The sequence below is a fragment of the Danio rerio genome, chromosome 8 (genome assembly GCF_052040795.2).
Source record: "Danio rerio strain M-AB ecotype USA chromosome 8, GRCz13ab, whole genome shotgun sequence".
Taxonomy (NCBI): domain Eukaryota; kingdom Metazoa; phylum Chordata; class Actinopteri; order Cypriniformes; family Danionidae; genus Danio; species Danio rerio.
The window spans coordinates 32,457,300-32,478,359 of record NC_141028.1 but is presented as its reverse complement, the minus strand read 5'-3'; the positions used below and the strand labels follow the sequence as shown (position 1 = coordinate 32,478,359).

The following is a 21,060-nucleotide window of genomic DNA, read 5'->3' as shown; positions in this document are numbered from 1 at the left end:
GTTCTTTCAGGGTGGCTGAGTTTTATAACATGTTATAACTAGATCAGAGCTGAATGCAGAGCTCTGAACGCTCAGCACCCGCTGCAACATTATAACCACTGATTTGCTAGTTAACCAAATACAACTGTGATGTTCAATCCTAGTCTGTTTTCTTTTTTTGTTAATTCTTTTTTTAAATGCTAAAATAAATCAATCAACTGTGATTTCACTTGTTTTCCAGTCCACATATCGTGTTCCTGTCTCAAAGTGTGCTAACTGGTGAGAGGAACCTCTGTGGGGCAAGGTTATGCCATGAAATTGCCCATTCCTGGTTCGGGCTGGCCATTGGAGCACGGGATTGGACAGAAGAATGGATCAGCGAGGGCTTCGCTACTTACTTAGAGGATGTTTTCTGGAGCCACGTTCAGAAGGTATTATGATATGGTTGAATCTTTGAGTGCTTGTCTGAGGCCCTGTTTCCTGCTGGTGTTAACATGCGTTTTTTAGTAGTCTGCCGAGACGCATTACTGTTAACACCTGGTAATATCATCTGTTCAAATTTATCTTGTATGACCACTTTTGTTCAGATTTGATCTAAACCTTTCCATTTAATTTTGTGACACTCTACATCACAAGTGGTCAGTACGACCCATGAGTACTATTGAATAATAAAAAGTTTTTTAAACAGCTTATGACTGGAAAGCAAGCGAATGGAAAGCATGGGAAATGACATCTATGACTTAATCCTGATTCATACTTCTGTGTCGATTGATCAGCATACCCCACACCACATACATGATCAGTTTGTGCAGCTCTAGCAGGAACACTTCCGAAACACTAGTAGGCAGTGGGGTTTCTATAGCCATTTCACACAGGGATACCAGTAAATATCTGGAAAATTTCCGGAACGACTTTACCGGTATTTTCAAAAAAGCGCTGTTCACACAGGCGAGGACGTTATGGAATTTTTCCGGAAATGACCGTTCACACGTCCATTTCAAAATACCGTTAAATTCTGACATCAATTACCACAAATGAGCTTTAAACGGCTGCGCTTGTATTTGTAAACATTTGACTACATTACAAACTCTGTGGATGATCAGTATTGTGAACAACTTCGATGAAAACATATGGAGGATCACTTTCGCATGTCGAGATGTTCCTAATATGTGCGTGTGCTGGCGCTCACAGGCTGTTTCACAGGCACACACAGCTTGAAGGTAAACAAACAGCGGCTTTTCATAAGCATCTTATCGATGATTATTTACACAGTTGGCATTAAGAAGAACATTTAAACGCTATCTGACTAACTTTTAGCAGCTAAACGCGTCTGGGAAAATATTCAAAGGCTTTTAATCTCACAAACCGCACGGACGTGAATGCGTCTGACTGTTCTGATTGGCTAAAGCAGACGTCTCACATCAGCACGTTCTAGACGTGCACGCGCTCTTTCAGGCAATCTTCCTTCTGCATTCACACAGCGCAGCATTCCGGCAAATTACCGGTAATCTTACAACTTCTCTTTCCGGAAAATAGCCAGAACGAATTTACCGGTATTTTCAAAAAGGGCCTGTTCACACATACAAACCTTTCTGGAAAATTGCCGGTAATTTTCCGGAAAGGTCTGTATGTGTGAAAGGGGCTTATGTTTCACTGTACTTACGCCAGAAATGCATGGTGCTACTGTAGAAGTAATTCAAATTTACACAAAAACTCAAATCAAAAACTCACTCAAATTTTCAGAGAAGAAATAATAATCTGAAACCAGCAAATATTCATAAATTTTAATGATAAAATAAACACAAAACAAAATGTCCATCCAGAGATCCTCTGTGCATTCAACACTTGTATCCACCTGCCTCAATTTGCTCCCATGGCTCTCGTGTAGCCCCGCCTACACTCATCAATGCTACCAAGCCGGCCAATCACAGATCTTTTGCTCCACGTTATTATGGCATGTAGTTAAATTTTTTGAGATGTGTGCATCAGGGTACTGATCGGGATATGGCAAATTGTATGTGACTATGCGAAGGTTAACTTGACGCAAAGGTTCAAGTTGAGGTATTTATAGAGCACATTTTAAAATAGTCACAAGACTGACCAAAGTGCTGTACATAAGACAAGGTAAAATAAGAAGACAGATTATAAAAACATAAACATAAGACAAGAGAAAAGACTGAAAAAAAATGTACAAGTAGAAAGGACTATTCAAACAATTCTAAAAAGCCAAGCTAAATAGGTATGTTTTTTGAGTGATTTAAAAACAGAGATGGAGCCATTCTAATCTCAAGGGGCCACATGTTCCATAACCGAGGTCATGCCACAGAGAAAGTTTTTGGCAAATTAGTTTTAAGCAAAATACTAAATTGACCTTTACATTGTAATTTGTATGTGTGATCAGATGTGCTCCAACATTAGGCACATTCAAATCAAGACTGAAAACACATCTGTTTAGCTGTGCCTTTACTGAATGAGCACTGTGCTGCGTCCGACAGATTGCACTATCATGTTTTTCTCTTCTTCTTCATTCTTTTATATCACATTTTACCTGTTTTTATGTTTTGTTTTCTTTTTACGCATTTTTATTATTTGTTTTTATTTTTATTTTACTTGTTTCTTTTATTCTTGTTTATGTAAAGCAATTTGAATTGCCATTGTGTATGAAATGTGCTATATAAATAAACTTGCCTTGCCTTCCCTAATTCATGTGCAAAAACAAAACATGAAAACCTAGCTTTAGCATTTTCTCTCAGAATTGTTTCAGAAATAATGGTACTTTCCAATACCGATGCTGATATTTAAAAAAAAAAAAAAAAGAAAAGAAAAGAAAAAAAATACACATACATACACACACACACACACACACACACACACACACACACACGTATATATATATATATATATATATATATATAAATATAAAAAAAAAATAAAATAAAAAAAAAAAATATATATATATATATATATATATATATATATATATATATATATATATATATATATATATATATATATATATATATATATATACATATATATATATTCATACAACAGTTCTGTCTGGTTTTCAAACCTGATTGGCTGATAGCCATGCGATATTCCCGTAATAACAGCACTCGTACAGCCTCTTCACCCTACTGTACCACATAGAGTGAAAGCAGATCAGTAAACTCAGTACAGTTTGCGGCTTTTTTTATGTGGGGATGTAGTTGTTTGGATTGAATCTATGCAGTTTAAAAGGATTTAAATGGATAGTGCCTATTTTAAATATTTATCATTTTGGAGATACAACACATCGGCAGCCTTTAGCCTGTCATACTGAGCAGAGCAATGATGGTTGACCTTATCCATCCACAAGATGGCGACAGAGACAGCATAATTAGCCTTACGAGAAAAACAGCGTAATTTCTAACTACAGATGATCAAATCAATATTAAACAGTTAGGTGATATTCTAAGTCGATCTCTCTCTTTTGTGTGTTGTAGTGCTGTATTTATACCATAGTAATTGTAGAGTATTGAGTGTGAGATAGGACTAACATATCAGGAATTTATGTGTTTTGTGTAAGTCACTCTTTGTATTACCCTGACTTTTTGGTTGGCCATCTGTTTGTTTCTCCGGTTTTCTTTACTGCAGACAACTTCTTTAAAAAGAAAAAAAGAAGAAATGCCCGCATATTTTTTTAACACTTTTCCTTACTATAAACACAACAGTAATTCGGTAGTGTTTGTTGCTTTGGCTTTATCGGGGTTTATTATTGTGATGTCCTGACTGCAACAGAGAAATATTGGGAAATCTCTGTAGACTGATGGCATTTCATGCTATTCAGCCTAAAAATATGAGCAAAATCAGCTGTTTTGTCATCACCTTAGATATTACACTAGAGAATCAAATACTAGCTCTAAAGTGACATTAGAGAATGAGCAATGGTTTCTGCTGTTCTGACTTCAGCTGCAGATGTGAATGAATGGCGGAAGAAAGTAGTTCCTCGTACAAAAGGGTTTTTAGACTCTCCGTGTTTGATTTTCTTTTTTTAAACACACGATTATGCTATCAAACTGTTGTATGAATCCATTGCAGGCCTCCCACCATGCAGTGCCGATATGCAGCCATATCGCACTGCTACTCATGTGATATACATTTATATTGCAGAGGAAGAGGAAAAACATATTAAATGTTAATTTCCTTCATTTGTTTAGCAAAAATTTTTCCTTCAAACATTTTTACACTTAATTATCCTTGTTAAAATGCCTTGTATGAAAGTTTCTGTACTTTTATTGCAAATTATATTGCTCTGTCATGTTTTTTATTTCATTTAATATCACAATGCACATTAGAAATGTTCCACTTCAGTGAAAAAGTAACCACATTTTAACCATAGTGCAAACCACATTTATGAAACATAAATCATATCCCAGTGAATGTTTTTGTTTACACATAGTTTTATCTTCCATAAGCAAGCAAAACATGTCCATTTAGATTTTCTCTGAATGAATAAGACATCTCCGGGTATTTTATTTGTTACATATCAAATTGGCGTTTTAAAATTTGTCTAGGCTTAATGAATTTAATTAATTTGGGTAATTTTAAACATGCCACTGTAACATCTGCTTGTTTCAAACTCACAATTTTGTTTTAATCATTAAAATGTAAGTTCAGCTCGTATCAGTACTCTAGGTCATTCAACTAAAGTGCTCTCATTTCTTCTCCCTGCTTTCAAGTAACACTTCCAATATGTGCATCATTTTACTGTTTGGCTGTTTCATCTTCTTTTTCTATGGACATTTTTAACAGAATTACAAACTTTCCATTGATGTCTGATGTCTGTATGCACACTTAATCCAATCTACATGCTACTGTATCAGCCCACTCACAGCAGCTATAAAGACATCCATGTACAATTTATTATATATTTATAAGACATTACCTTGATTTGAAGACATCTTTAGTCTCTGCTATTTCTGTTCTGCTTCCTGTTTGTTCTGTTGTTGGTGTTTCCTTTGTCTTTATGTATACAGTGTGGTATCAGTTTTTATGTACATGAGCACTATACCGGTGTATCCCTAGTTATTTCCTACCCATATTTTCTGTCTTTCACCTTGCAAACTACAGAAAGCACCAAAAAAACACTGTTAAATGTGATGTGTTTACTAAAATTCATTACTGATACACACCTATTAGAGCTCATGCTGAGTGGTCAGAGTATAAAATGAGTTTGAAATTAAATTGAATTTTCGGCATTAACCGGAAGGCTTCTTCTCCTGTAATGACCGAGATAGCTAATAATGAGTCACAAACTAGAGCTTGTGGAGTGCGATTGTGTGCCGCATCAACACAGCACTTCACTTCATTCACAATGTATTTATAATCTGTGTTGCCGGCTCTGGATTGAAAGCCATTGTTGTGCTAATGGAATGTTTCCAATATGTATTTTTCAACAAGCAGCATTTATAGCTGAAGTGTGTCATTTTATTGATGTTTTCAATGACTTTCTCTTATCCCCATTTGACATGCAGAGATTGCTGTCTGTAGGTCAGCGACACTGGTTCACTGATGACATGACTTTGGGTTGGGGTTTTCTGTTTGTCTGACTGACCAGTGTTGGAGAGGTTACTTTGGAAATGTAATAGATTACAGATTACAAATGACCCTATTTAAAATGTAATAAGTAGTGTACGTTTTCAATTACTTTATGAAAGTAACTAATTACATCTGATAACGTTTTGATTACTTTTAAGTTTCTAATGGATATTTTTTTTCAAGTATTTACACCAAGCAGGTGTGCCCTTACTGTAGCACTCTGTTTACTGTTAGGTCTTCAAAATCTTTCATCATTTAAGATTATATTAATTTAATTTAAAAGTACATCCACCACAAACCCAGACAAAAAAAAGTGTTTACTGCATCTTGACATCAAAATTTTAGTTAGTTGTGCAGGGTGATTTTTGTGCCATTAGCAACAAAAAAATACATTAAAGCTATTTTTGCAATTTTCATTTTTAAATCCAAGCAACTTAAATCCAGGTCAATCATATCTTAGTGATCAATAACAACGTCAATGAAACATATTAGGCAAAATTGTTTAGTTCAGTTATTTACTGCAATTAATATACTGTACTAAACAGAAACAAATTTTAATATATAACAACTAAAGCAAATAATCCAATAAAACTAGGTGTTACACTTTTAAAATACTAGGAATGAGCATTATATTATATATATATATATATATATTTACAACTCTTCATTAATAAATTACACTATATAATGTAGTATTATTAGTAACTACTGTATCATGATCTATTAGTAGTTACCTTAGTACAGGGCTTCACATTAACACCCGCCAACTTGCTAAATGAGGGTAGATTTCAGCTCTGGTGGGTTAGAATTAAACAGACACCTCCACTAGCCACTTTGGCTGGTTGGAAATCATTTTTAAATTGAAGTTTTCTTAAAAGCAGGGTTCGACAATAAAGATGGCTCAATATTCATGCAAATGTGATCTAATCGAGAAGCAGCACGGCTGACAAAAATATATTTGTTCGCGCGAGCAAAACAGCAAAAAAGAAGGTAAATACCGAACGAGAGGATGATCACGCGCGCACAGGTGATCATCCTTTCATTATCGAACACAGTATGTTTCACCTGCTTTCTTTTCATTACAGTTATTTTGTTATTATGGTTTAATTATATTTTTCTTTACAATAACATTGCTTTAATGGGAGATTACTCCCTATTTATGTGTAGTTCACTGGTGATCTGGGACTTTTAGCCAGGACAGATTACTGTGCATTTTTTAGACACATGACAATAATTATTCATTTAATGTAATCTTTTTTTTTTTAGGAAAAGTTTTGTTGAACTAAAAAGGGTCCCACTTTATATTAAGTGTCCCTAACTACTATGTACTTACATAAAAAAAAATAAATACAATGTACTTACTGTGTTTATAATGTATTTGAGAACACTTGTGGTACTTTTGAGTTGGGAAGGAGGTTGGGTTATGTACAGGTTTGGTGGCATGGGTAGGTTTAAGGGTGGGTTAAGGTGTAAGGGATGGTCAACAGTGTATTTACAAATGTAGTTACAAAAGTTATTTACAGATGTAATTACATACATGTATTTAATCAAGCTTAAGTACACAGTAAATACATGAATTTACACAATAAGTACATTGTAACAAACTATTTAATTCTATGTAAGTACATATTAGTTAAGGCCACTTAATATAAAGTGGAACCCTAAAAAGTGTACCTATAAAGCTATATTTTCTTTGGTTTGGTTGTTTGCTTATTTGATGAGGTCAGAGATAAATTTGGTAAATGCTTAATTTGGAAAGTCGTGAAATAAAAACTGATTGCAGTGCGACAACCTATTTGCTCATGCACACTGAGCAAGCTAATACACAATACACACAATAAGTTAAATGAATGAGGAGGCATGTGGACATAACACAGCATCTAAATCAAGTAATTTAGCATGTCAAAGTCAAATTTATGCATATAAAATATATTTCCCTACAAGAAAAGTGTGGCTAGTGAAAATGGCGAGTGGCTAGTAATGTTGGAAATCTACTAGCCACCGTGGCTGGTGATCAAAAAAAGTTAATGTCAAGCCCTGCCTTCATATACTGTAGCCTTTACTACAGTAAACTATATATTTATCGGTACTTAACCTTACTGACCAGTGTCAAACAGGAGTGTTTGGGGAAACCTGGGCCTATTTGTATCACTGAATCAAAGGATGTCATTAATATTGTTGACTGAGAAAACTTTTTAGCTGTCAACTGTCAAGTGTTTTTACTGAACGTTTCACTGTAATGTCTGGCAACTTTTGGCAAATGGAGTCGTAGTTGCTATAGTTACTTTATAGTCTTACAATAAACAGAACATAATGAACCACAAAGCCAACTTTTGCTAAAACCAGTTATAATAAATGTGGCATTAAGTGTATTGATTTAAAGGGGACTTATTATGCAATAATCACTTTTTATAAGAGGTTTAAACACAGTTGTGTGGCTGCAGTGTGTGAATATAGCCAGCCTCTAATAGTAATTACTTCTATTTATTTATAGTGACACTTCATAACAACAGGCTGCAGAAACACTTTGATTGACATTCTCCCTTTGTACATGTCATCAGAGGGGGAAAGCCCCACCCATTAGTTAATCTTTCCCTCATTAGCGTAAACAGCCTTGAGTGAGAAGCAGCCGTCCGCCATTAGAGTTTTCGCCTGCTAAAGACTATGTCAGCGACTAAAGATTATAAATGTGAAGTTTTAAGATGACTAAATAAACAGCACAGTCTCCATAAACTCCCTCTTTCTGAGACACCTCTTTTCACATTTTCTTGTAAAATCTTGTAAAATGTGCTTAATATGTCCCTTTTAATATATAAAATTGCTATCTGATATCTATATAATAGGTATGTGGCTTTGGTATGTTAAAAAAAATATCTTTAAAGGGCTTAGCTTTGTTGCGTAAAATAGAGGAATTACTTCTAGAATGAACCAGCAAACAATCATTTTTGAAAGTTGTTTTTTGCTTCCGTATAAAATAGTATTGCACTCGGTTTGGAGCAATTTAACAATTGTTTTAGTTTATATAACACTATGTTTTAAAGTTTAAGTTGACTTAAGTAAGCTGTTTTGGTTCCTTAAATTTATTAAGGTGAAATTCCTTAACACTCAATGATCAACACTAATAACGCTAATTATTAAAGATTTTTTTTTTCTTGAAACCCGAGTTTCACGAAGTGTACCCATAATCTTATAAAAGATTTCTTAGATTAACTGCTTTGATCCAACTTCATAGTAAAGTAAAGTTCTTTGCTTTAGCTTATTTGCAGCTTTTTTATCTGTTCTCCTTTTCTGGTTTTCTCAGTTGGGCTGTAGAGAGGCTGAGGAGCAGAGACAGTTAAAGGCTTTGCTGCGCTGGAGGAGATTGAGTGATGAGTTGCAGAACTCTGAAGAAGAGCTGCAGGTCCTCAGGTATGATTGGCCATGTCTGTGTCTCTCTCTGTATGTCTCTCTCTTTGCTTTCATCCTTCTCTAACTGCCAATCTCAAGTTCATATAGTCGCATTACTCCTCTTGCAAGGACTCATCCATCATCTGGACAATAAGTCCACAGTAGAACCTAAAGTTCACTTTTAATAGCAGTTCTGAAACAGGCGTGTCTCAGTTGCAAGGTTGCTGTAAAATAAGGCAGTATCTGCAGTCTGAATCTGAACAGATTTCAATTACTGATGGAATATATATTAAATGCATCAGTACTTTCGTCTTTAATTTCACATCCAACAATCTGATATGCAGATATTATTATTTTTTCATTTTTGTTCTAAATATTTATTTTTATGTTGAAAATGTCAGCTTTGCCACTTCAGGATTTAAATACATGTTCAAATGTATTCATATAAAACAATTAATTTCAAATGGCAAATTATTGCTTAATGTTATTGTTTTTCTCTTCTCTTTTCACACTTATTTTTAATTTACAATTTACACTATGAACAAACCATTAACTAAGACCTTTAGCTTAATAAACTCCTAATTAGCTGCTTATTAATATTTAGTAAGATAGTAGTTTGGTTTACTGTAGGTATTGGGTAGGGTTAGGGATGTAAAATGAGATCATACTTTATAAATTCTAATAAACAGTTTATATCCTAATAATAGGCTGGTAGTTGGCCAGTAGTAAATGGTGTGAATTGTTACTTAAACCATTTGACCATTTTTGGTTTATTTTCAAGAAAATTAAAGACTATTTTACAAATCAAAGTTCATGCATCCAATGAAACTATACTACTATACTATACGATACTATAGTATACTATGCATACTACTGCACACTTACACTCACCGGCCACTTTATTAGGTACACCTTACTAGTACCGGGTTGGATCATCTTTTGCTTTCAGAACTGCTTTGATCCTTTGTGGCAGAGATTCAAGAAGGTACTGAAAATATATATATATACTGAAAATATTCATTGGAGATTTTGGTCCAAACTGACATGATAGCATCACATAGTTGCTGCAATCATGCTCGGTGCCTACCCATATCCCCCCTCCGCGGTGCGTGCCCTGCGGGCCTGTCCGCTACACCATTGGCTGTAACCCATCTACCTCAAGATTCAATGTGTTGTGCTTTCGGAGATGCTCTTCTGCATACCTTGATTGTAATGAGTGGTCACTTGAGTTACTGTTGTCGTTCTATGAGCTCGAACCAGTCTGACCATTCTCCTCAGTCCTCTGGCATCAACAAGGCATTTGCGCCCACAGAACTGATGCGCACTAGATTTAGTTTCTCTTTGTTGGACCATTTACTGTAAACCCTAGAGATGGTTGTGCTTGAAAATCCCAGTAGATCAGCAGTTTCTAAAATACTCAGACCAGTCTGTCTGGCACAAACAATCATGCCACGTTCAAAGTCACTTAAATCACCTTTCTTCCCCATTCTGACACTCGGTTTAATCTGCAGCAGATCGTCTTGACCATGTCTACACGCCCAAATGCATTGAGTTGCTGCCATGTGATTAGCTGATTAGATATTTGCTTTAACAAGCAGTTGGATAGGTGTACCTAATAAAGTGGCCAGTGAGTATATGTCACACAACATGATGGCTAATAATATACAATATGCAACAAAGCCTTTATGCAACAAAATCACACTATTTTTTTTTTTATTTAACCTGTAATGTTAAAACATTTACATTGTTAACTCCATATGAAAATATTAATTAATCCCTGTGCTTGATTAAAAGTTGCATGTAAAATCTGTGTCCTCAAGCAAAAGCTGTGATATATATCATGCAGCTAAAGTTCTTAAGGAAACAATATATTCTAATACATCATATGTATGCAATCAAATTTCCAGGTATGAGCTCTAGATTAATTGAAGCGAGTGCTTGAAATAGTTGTGACATTTCAGTTTGCACAGAATAATTTCAAGCATGTCATTGCAGGAGAATTATTTGATATGAGATGTAATGTAACATTCTCATACGAAGAGCACAGTGTAACACAAGGTTATGTAGGTGTGGAGAGGAGTAGATTAGCCTGGCTTAACTTTAAGGAATGAGAAAGTGTGTGTGCGCGTGTGTGATAGAGTGATAGTGCTTGTCAGGAATTCAGCTGTCACAATACCAGCAGGTTTTGAGGATGCACCTGACAGCATGATTCTGGCCCATCCTCCGCTTTGAGGGGCCCACACCCACTGTAATCTCAGGGATAAAATGTGCAGACAGTCTGGAAAAATGCCTGTCTTCGGAATAAAACACAGAGCTGTCATGTTTCATATTTAATATTTAGTAAGTGATGCTAAGACAATGAAAACATGTCATTAAAATCCAGAGCGTTTAAAAGATCAAACAGTAGAGTGTGGCGTTTTGCTACAGCACAAGGTCACAGGTTCAATTCACAGGGAAATGCGAGGACTAATCAAATTTATAGCTTGAATTGCAGTGTAAATTCACTTTGAATAAATGTGTCTGCTGAATGCATAAATGCTAGGCTAAAAATATTCTGCAAGTACAAATAGGCAGTTTAGGATTTGTGTTCGTTTAGCAGCTTCCATCCACAGAAAGTTGCTTATAGTTGCACTACAATGTGTCAACATGCAGTTCATAGTGCAATAACTCTATCTGTGATGTCCTGTCAAGCTCACCTACTTTTATAATATTTTATGTATAATAATAATTACTAAAAAAGTAAAGTTTGCATCAAGCTTTATGGTGTCTTGAGAAAACCTCGTCTGAAAGTTTAAAGTAGCTTTAACGTATAAATAATTGAAGTAGTTTTTTAAAAAGTTTGAAACAGTTATAAGTACATATAGGTTAGCATGTTTCTAGTGTGTTTCTTGCTTGGCTGCTGATAAAGAGTTCTGAGTGTTTGCTAAGGTGTTGCTAAATGGCTGCTAGGGTGTTCTGAATGGTTGCTAGGGAGTTCTGAGTGGTTGCTAAGGTGTTCCTAAGTGGCTGCTAGGGGGTTCTGAATGGTTGCTACTGCTAGGGTGTTCTGAGTGCTTGTTTAGGTGTTGCATGGCAATTGTTAGGGTGTTCTGAGTGGTTGCTATAGGAGGTTGCTAAGGTTTACTAGAGTGTTTTTACTAGTTGTTAAGGCATTGCTAGTCGGTTGCTAGGGTGTTCCAGGTAGTTTTTAAAGTTTTTAAGTTATTTCTGAGTAGTTGCTTAGAGTTTGCTAGGGTGTTTTATGTGGTTGCTAAGATGTTGCTAGGGTGTTCTTTGTAGTTGCTAAGGCATTGCTAGATGGTTGCTAAGGTGTTGCTAAGTGGTTGCTAAGGTGTTTTGAGTGGTTGCTAAGGCATTGCTAGGTTGTTGCTGTGGTGCTCTGAGTGGTTACTGAGGCGTTGCTAGGCGGTTGCTAAGTTGTTGCTGGGCAGTTGTTGGGGTGTTCTGAGTGGTTGCTAAGGTTTTATTAGGTGGTTGCTAAGGTGTTGCTAGGCGGTTGCTAAGGTGTTCTAGGTCATTGCTAAGGTTGCTAGGGTGTTCTAAGAGGTTAATAGGTGGTTGCTAAGGTGTTGCTTGGCTGTTACTAAGGTGTTGGTAGGTGGTTGCTAAGGTGTTCTGGGTAGTTGCTAGGCAGTTGCTAACATAAATTAGCATGGTTCTAATATGAATTACCATGTTGCTAGCCTTCATTCATTCATTCATTCATTCATTTTCTTTTTGGCTAAGTCCCATTATAAATCTGGGGTCGCCACAGCGAAATGAATCACCAACTTATCCAGCAAATGTTTTAAACAGCAGATACCCTTCCAGCTGCAACTCAGTATTGGAAAATTGTTACTAGCATGTTTTTAGTATAAACTAGCATGTTGTTAGCATGAATTTAGCATGAATCAGCATGTTGCTATTATGTTTATAGTATGAATTAGCATGTCGCTAGTATGATTAGTATGTTTGTTATTCTTTTTTTACTATGAAAAGGTTTGTTGTCCGTACGTCCAATGTAAAGTCAATGACAGTTTTTTTACAATGGAATTCTATGGGACAGTTGCTAGGGTGCCGTAAGTGGTTGTTAGGGTGTGGCTAGTAAGTTGAAAGGTCCTCAGTGTCTGGCAGATTGGTAGTCTGAGTTAAATGAGTCCAACATTATTAGGTCTGTATGATAGTTGCAAAGTTATGAGGTCAGAAAATTTGATGATTTAATTTAATATTAAATGATAATAAATATAATAACATTGTTTTTTTTTTTTTTGGAAAAAATCTCTTACACTTTTTTTTTTTTAATCTGCAGTGAAACCAGGGGCAGTCCAAAAAAATCAATAACTTGTGTTCCTCAATCATCATCTCAAACAACTTTTACCATAGAGTACTAAAGTGTAAACTAGGCCTGTCACCATGAAGAATTTTTGGTGCGCGATATATTGTCACAAAAATTGTTATGATAAGTGATTGTCATTTTGAAATCATTTTATGCCACTGATATAAGAATGATTATATAACAGCATAATAATGCAAATAGCCATACACACTTTCAAGAGACTAATGTTTTTTATGCTTAATGATATGTAGATTCTGTAATTTGATGTCAAAAGTTATATAAATCTGCTATTATATATCCTATAAAATATCCTGTTAATTAAATGTCCAATTATAAATGTTGCCATTGGTGAGGTAAAATGGAAATGTCCTTTAAACGTTATTTGTGAATTTGTAAATATTGCAACACCAAAAATGATTGAGGTCAAATATTGCACGATAAGTCGATACATTTATCATTGTGACAGGCCTAGTTTTAACATTTGCACCATACAGTATATATCCTAATGTATGACTTTACCGAGAGAGCTTCAGAGCAAATGTACTACTCTCAACAGCATAACATGGTTTAACAAATGAGCTCCAACCTACTGTATGTAGTATCAATTGGGACACTTTTCCTTTGTTTATCCCAATGACAAAATGTGTACCAGTTGATCTGAATTTACCCTTCAGTAAGAAACCAGGTAAAATGGGATGCTTGCTTTAGTAATGCATAATTATTGCACCTTTTTCTTACCATCAGGGTAAGGTTTAGCATAGATTTTATGTTATTTTCAAAAGAATATAATAAACTATTGTGTGCTTTTTTAGATTTTACTTTGAAACTGCTGTGATTAATGCAAAAATGTACTTGTGTTTGATGCAAACATTTGGTCAAATTGTTTGCATATTATTTGTCTGTACAGTGTGTGTGTGTGTGTGTGTGTGAGTGTGTGAGAAAGAGAGGGAGAGAGAGAATGAATTTAAATTCAATGTTTAAAGGAGCAGTAGGTTATTGTCTTTAGAAAGTAATGGGTTGCCCTTCCAGCTGCAACCCATCACTGGGAAACATCCATACACTCTCATTCACACACGTAAACTGCGGAAAATTTTAGCTTACCCAATTTACCTAAAGCACATGTCTTTGGAGTTGTGGGGGAAACCGGAGCACCCAGAGGAAACCCACACGAACATGAGGAGAACATGCAAACTCCACACAGAAACACCAACTGACCCAGCCGAGGCTCGAACCGCCGACCTTGCTGTGAGGCAACAGCACTACCTACTGCGCCACTGCATCGCCCTTTATTTATTTAATAATAATAATATTTATTATTATTATTATTTTATTTTATTTTTTTGTACTAAGCATTCATGCCGTAAAGAAAGTCCATCCAAAAATGAAAATTTTGCCCTTAAGACCACTTTTTTTTCTTCTTCTTCTTCAGTAGAACAAGATTTTATATTATATAATTTATTTATTTATACTAAAACTGTTGTCCTTGGCAAATCATAAAATGTAAGTCAAAGGCTATCAGTGCTTTGGGAGACAAACTAACATCTACAGCCAAAACAATACACTGAGGTCATGCCATGTGACATTATCAGTTTGTACAGAAAACTGAACAGATGTACACATTTGCATTATAAGAGTGAACAAATTAACAGATTTTTATTAATTTAATTTTTTTGGTAAACTCTCCTTTGAATTGTTGTTCTCCTTGCATGGATTAAATGTAAAAGTGAAAAAGTCATAACTGTTATAGCTGTTTCTTGCTTTAGACTACAAACTGTTCTTACTAATTGTCCATTTTCCCTTCACAATATGTTACCACTCAACCGTATTTAAGCACAGTTGTAGTTGCACTGTCAAAAGACGTTCCTTCGACTGCGAAAAAGACAGGCAGACAAAAATAGTGGACATAGGGGAGACGTTAGTCAGACTCATTGATTTTTGACGCTCGAGAATATCTGTTTATTTGTTCGTTCATCTCTGTATCCGTCCAGAAAGGAAGGCCTATTGTGTTTGATTGAATACCTGTCACCCTTTTCATTGGGCTGCTGTGGGCACTTCCACAAACACACATGCAAAAGCCAGTGTGACCGGGAGGAATAATACATGCCTTTTAAAGGAGCTCGCTCTTATCACTCTCTCCCATACAGTGAGGAAGAGAGAGGAAGGGGAGGGAGGCATTGCTCTTTATTTTTGGAGGGGAACCAAATGTAAGCATCAATAATGTACAAGCACAAGTGAATGTCCCAAATACAAGAAGGTAGCTGCCATTTAAACTCCTTTAGACCTTTAGCTTTATCTCGAAGAGAGCGTCTGGTGTGTTGTTTTATGTAAATCCGTAGTTTGTTGATTAAAAAAAAAAGAAATACGATGATACATACTTTACCTTATTAATGCATTTGTTTATTTTGGCATTGATATTTAGGCTGCATGTGTACTTTCAGAAGAAATGGTACAATATTGTACCAAAGAAGGTACAAACCCTTGTTGCTGGGGCAGTACCTTTTTATTGAACAGAATTTTACCTTAAGACAAAGAAACAAATATGTGCCGTGGCAGTTTGTTAGGACATGATTTGTACAATGGGAAACAAAAATGTACATTTGGCGTTTAAAACCTGCACATACAATATTGTACCTTTATCAAAGCTACAAATCTGATCCATGAAGGTACCACTATAGTGACAAGACACTTTGTACCTCAACAGTGTCAAATATGTTCCTTCAAGACCTATTTAAAGGCATTTTGTTTATCCAAAATTACTCAATTTATTTTCAGTAAATATAAAACATCAAATACGTTTTTAAACAATGTTTCTTAAGAAAGTTTTTGTGGAAAGGCTCCTTTTTCATTCACAATAAAGAATAAAAAATATTCAACATAAATCAAAAGATCTATTTTTTGCTAAACCTTTCACAACACGTTTCGCAAAAATGTTACTGAAATACATTCTCCCATGTACAATATAAAACTTTTTTTTTCGCAGATTTTTCACACAATAACTTTGTAATCACTTAAAAGTTCATTTAATTTACTTAATTTTAAAAAATAGAAATAGAATTATACAAAAGTACTGTAACAAGATATGCACAATGTTTGATTCGTTTTACAGTACTAAAATTTCTGCATGAACACTTAACATATGCAGCACTTTTGCCAGCTCACGTGCATATTGTGGAAAGCAAACGGCAAAAGGTGCAGATATCAGTGATGAAAATGTATTTATCAGAAAGGGCTTACCAAATGTTTATTGAAAATGCCTTAAATGTTTAGTTTACAATACCTATAGTTTTGTTTTACTAGTTGTTATGTATTAACTTAGTAATTCATGTTTGAGTTTCTTTAAACATATGTTTTTAAATGATGATTCATTTTTTTAAATATAAAAACTATTTAGAATATAACTTTGCCTTTCCAGTAATATTTATTTTCATAAATATTGTAATAAAAAGGAGTTGTCCAACACTTAATTACCTTTTCTATGAGAACAGCTTCATTTCAGTTGGACTATAACAGTTACAGTACAGTATCATAAGAAGTCTTTTCTGTACCATACAAGACACAACTTTAACAAAGGTACAAAACCTTTTCTTAAGGAATATTATTTGTACCACTGTGTACCTTTTTTAAGAGTGTGTAGTAACCATGTTAAGTGTAGTTAGTTGCAAAAGAAATTAGTTATTGTAAGCAAATTAGTTTTCCACAGAAAAAAGTAAGGTATTATTTTTTCTTTTTAGGTTATGTAGTTAGCTACTTAAAATTTACTGTGCAGAAATGTCAATTCAGAGAAGCACAGTAATTGTATATTTTGTTATAAAACTTTTTTGCTGAAATGTATTATTTATTTTAACTAAAGAAGGTTACATTTATTAAAACAATTGCATATATGCTTAAGAAAAAATAATAATTAACTGAGAAATGTAATCATTAAATTAAATGATTTAAATTCACAGAAACAGAGTAATTGGATATATTATTTTTCAGATATTTAGCATAATAACTTGATTTTTTAACTGTGGAAGGATAGACATGCCAGGCATGTGCAGATGCTTACAAAAAACTGAGAATTCTAGAAACTGAATGCCAATATATGGCATGTATGAAAAATATGTTTTGGTACATATTTTTTACATTTTAATTAAATTGATCAAGTAATTAATTTCCTTATTGTGAAATTTAGTTACCTTTCAGACTTTTCAGAAATTATAAAAGTAATTAAATGTCATTTTAATGATGTAATTAGTAATCAATAACTAATTGCTTTATTTAAAGTAACTACCTAACACTTTTAGTAACCATTTTTAAAATAATGATATGCTCAAGACCTTGCTGTATTTTGAAAAATCACTTGTGCAGTGACTTACCTCTTAACTCTTTGCTTACATAATTCAGTGGACTGAAGTCAGTTTTCCCACTTAATTTACTGTAATTTACTGTTCTTTCTTTAAAACACCTGTGAATTTAGGACTAGTTTCTTACCCATCTCAACTAATGCCACTGTAACTATTTATTCATCCCAAAATGTCATTTTCATTCATTCATTCATTCCTTTTCTTTTTGGCTTAGTCGCTTTATTAATTAGAGGTCGCCACAGCGGAATGACTGCCAACTTATCCAGCTTATGTTTTACGTAGCGGATGGCCTTCCAGCCGCAACCCAACACTGGGAAAATACCCACACACTTTTGTACACACTCACATACACTATGGCCAATTTAGCGTATTCAATTTAGCTGTACAGTCTTTGGGCTGTGGGGAAAACCGGAGCACCTGGAGGAAACCCACACGAACACAGAAAATGTCATTTTAAAGCCAGTAATAGAACCATGAGTCATTAATAACAGCCAAATTCAGTTTTTACTGATGTTTTTAGAGAATGAGAGTGAAGTGCGAATTCTGGAATCTTTGAGTCACTCAACAGTGTTCAGCAGAAGCAGTCACTACTAATAATGAAACTGTAAGTTTATTTGCTTCATGAACAGTCATCATTTTCCCACTTGTGAGAAATGTCATAGCTTGTATTTTTCAAAAGTTTCATCAAGTGCATGTTTGTATCGCATGTGTTTGCATTTGTATGGAAGAGATATGTGCAAAAAGCAAGACTTCTCAAAGTTCGGAAAGTCCAGAGAGAATTCAGTCCAGACTCACCTCTGCTATATATTTAAGAGCAGTTATTGTGTGAAGGATTGAAAGTGTGGATTTAACATTTATAGTAAACACACATTGAACTTTATGGTTTACTTAATCGTGTTACATTTGTCGTTTGTCCAAACTGAAGATGATATTTAGTTTTCCTGTGATGCTGTTGTCATGGCATTTAGTCAGTGTATGACTTCGGGTGACACTATTCAGCACAGAGAGCGTTTGAATGGGTGAGGATATTAGTTTCCAGAAAAGTTAAAATTATCAAAACAATGTTAGTTTTCAAAGATTATTGGACAGAGATGCATATACTGTATGTATATGGCCATGTCTCTTCAAAACAAGTTTTGTGAACTTATGACTAATGTTTCTAGACCTTCGACATTGATAAAGATTCAGGTTTGTACCTTTGAATCAAGTTCTTTAGAACCCCTGATCTAAACTGTTTTAATAATTACTCAATGGCCCCTTATCAATGAGCATAATTATTCCTTAGAATTTGGTTACTGGAACTACTTTAGCTATGTCTTTCACTAATATATAAATAATTCCTCTCCTTTTTTCAGCAGCATTCATCAACTCACACTCAATTATTTACATCCATGAAATACATAAAAAAATATATTTTCAGAGGTGAACAATGCCATGCGAAAATCCTGTACACTTTGTTGAATAAGAGGCTGAATTTATATGTAGAATTCAGATTATTATAGAGAAATGCATCCATAACACCTTAGCAACCACATAGCAACGCTTCAGGACTATAATGACTAGTTTGCACAGGCAGTCACCACTGTCATTTTCTTCTGGAAATGTGAAGATCTAGCTCTGTCACAATTTTTTTCATGAATAAGCTTCGCTGGTAGGAACTATCAGAGAGAAACTGTATCTGAACTCAATCTCCATATATGGGAAAGCATCTGTTCCTCTTCCCAGATCTTGCTTTATTTCTCTGTGGAATTTGACTGCGTAGACCTGCACCGAGGGCACATGCTAACAGAGATAAGGCATTAGAGCGTGATCAAGCTCACTGTGGTTTATCACGATCAAATCTGTGACACAAAGAAACAAACAAAAGCAGGTTATGATGGCTAGAAAATCACTGCACACGTATAGTTTCATGGCCCTTTGTCTGCAAGAAAAAAAAAACAAAAAAAATAGCTGTTGTCTGTGTTAGCGGCGCCTGAGTATCGACCAAATCTTTACAAGAGCCTTTTATTGGCAAGACCAGTTAATCTCCCAAAGAAGATCAATAGTTTTTAACCGAGGTTGTCATCACACGCAGAGATGGCCAGCACTCAAAGCTCTTTTTTGTTTTCAGCAAGCTACAGTACAGTACCTTTGACCATAGGAAGGAAACACTTTATCAGTCTCTGTTGTGATATTATAACCTTTACAAAGCTTAAAAATATATAAAAAGATTCCTAATCCATTTTCATAAAGTATCTAAATTTGCCAGTTCATGTTACAGTATTATGATTCAATTGTCTTGCCTGTTACATTTCCTTAATTTAAACCATGTTGCAGTATGTTTTGCTTCTTACACTTTACATACCTGAAACTCTCCTACAGCACTTATTCATTGTTGCTCTTGTAGTTGTGTAAATTGCTTCCTTGTCCTCATTTGTAAGTCGCTTTGGATAAAAGCGTCTGCTAAATGACTAAATATAAATGTAAATGTAAATATACACTCCCCGGCCACTTTAATAGGTACACCAGGTTGGACCCCTTTTGCCTTCAGAACTGCCTTAATTCCTTCTGGCATAGATTCAACAAGGTACTGAAAATATTCCTCAGAGATTTTGATCCATATTGACATGATAGCATCACACAGTTGTTGCAGATTTGTTAGCTGCACATCCATGATGCGAATCTCCCATTCCACCACATCCCAAAGGTGCTCTATTGGATTGAGTTCTGGTGACTGTGGAGACCATTTGAGTACAGTGAACTCATTGTCATGTTCAAGAAAGCAGTCTGAGATGATTCACGCTTTATGACATGGTGCATTATCCTGCTGGAAGTAGCCATCAGAAGATGGGTACACTGTGGTCATAAAGGGACAGACATGGTCAGCAAATATACTCAGCTAGGCTGTGGCGTTGACACGATTTTCAATTGGTACTAATAGGCCCAAAGTATGCTAAGAAAATATCCCCCATGCCATTACATCACCACCACCAGCCTAAACCACTGATACAAATCAGGATAGTTACATGTTTTTATGTTTTGACACCAAATTCTGACCCTACCATCCCAATGTCACACCAGAAGTCGAGACTCGTCAGACCAGGCAACATTTTTCCAATCTTTTATTGTCCAACTTTGGTGAGTCTGTGCAAATTGTAGCCTCAGTTTCCTGTTCTTAGCTGAAATGAGTGGCACCTGGCTTGGTCTTCTGCTACTGTAGCCCATCTGCCTCAAGGTTCGACATGTTGTGCATTCAGAGATGCTCTTCTGCATACCTTGGTTGCAACTGGTGGTTAGTTGAGGTACTAAGACCTCCTCTTCAAGGAGGTCTCGATACCCTTTTTATGGTCCGCTTTTGGTGCGCACTCGAGTGCGATTGCTACATTCACACCCGGCCAAATGAACTGCACCAAGAGGGAAAATGAACTCTAGTGAGATTCAACCGAAATAAATAAGGCAGGTGCAAAAACACCC

The 21,060-nt window shown here is 35.2% G+C and overlaps 1 protein-coding gene across 11 annotated transcripts in view; it reads left to right on the top strand.

Annotated features, from left to right (window-relative positions):
- The window catches only part of aopep (aminopeptidase O (putative)), a 161,505-nt gene that overhangs the window by 36,213 nt on the left and 104,232 nt on the right, over positions 1 to 21,060 (top strand). For all 11 annotated transcript variants that reach the window (XR_015497175.1, XR_015497174.1, XM_087263508.1 and 8 more), the window contains 2 exons: positions 221 to 410; positions 8,861 to 8,967. Coding sequence is in view for 9 of the 11 variants with exons in the window: in XM_087263508.1 (XP_087119634.1) it covers positions 221 to 410; positions 8,861 to 8,967 (297 nt within the window). In the remaining 2 variants the exon portion in view is untranslated. The remainder of the gene's footprint in view (positions 1 to 220; positions 411 to 8,860; positions 8,968 to 21,060) is intronic.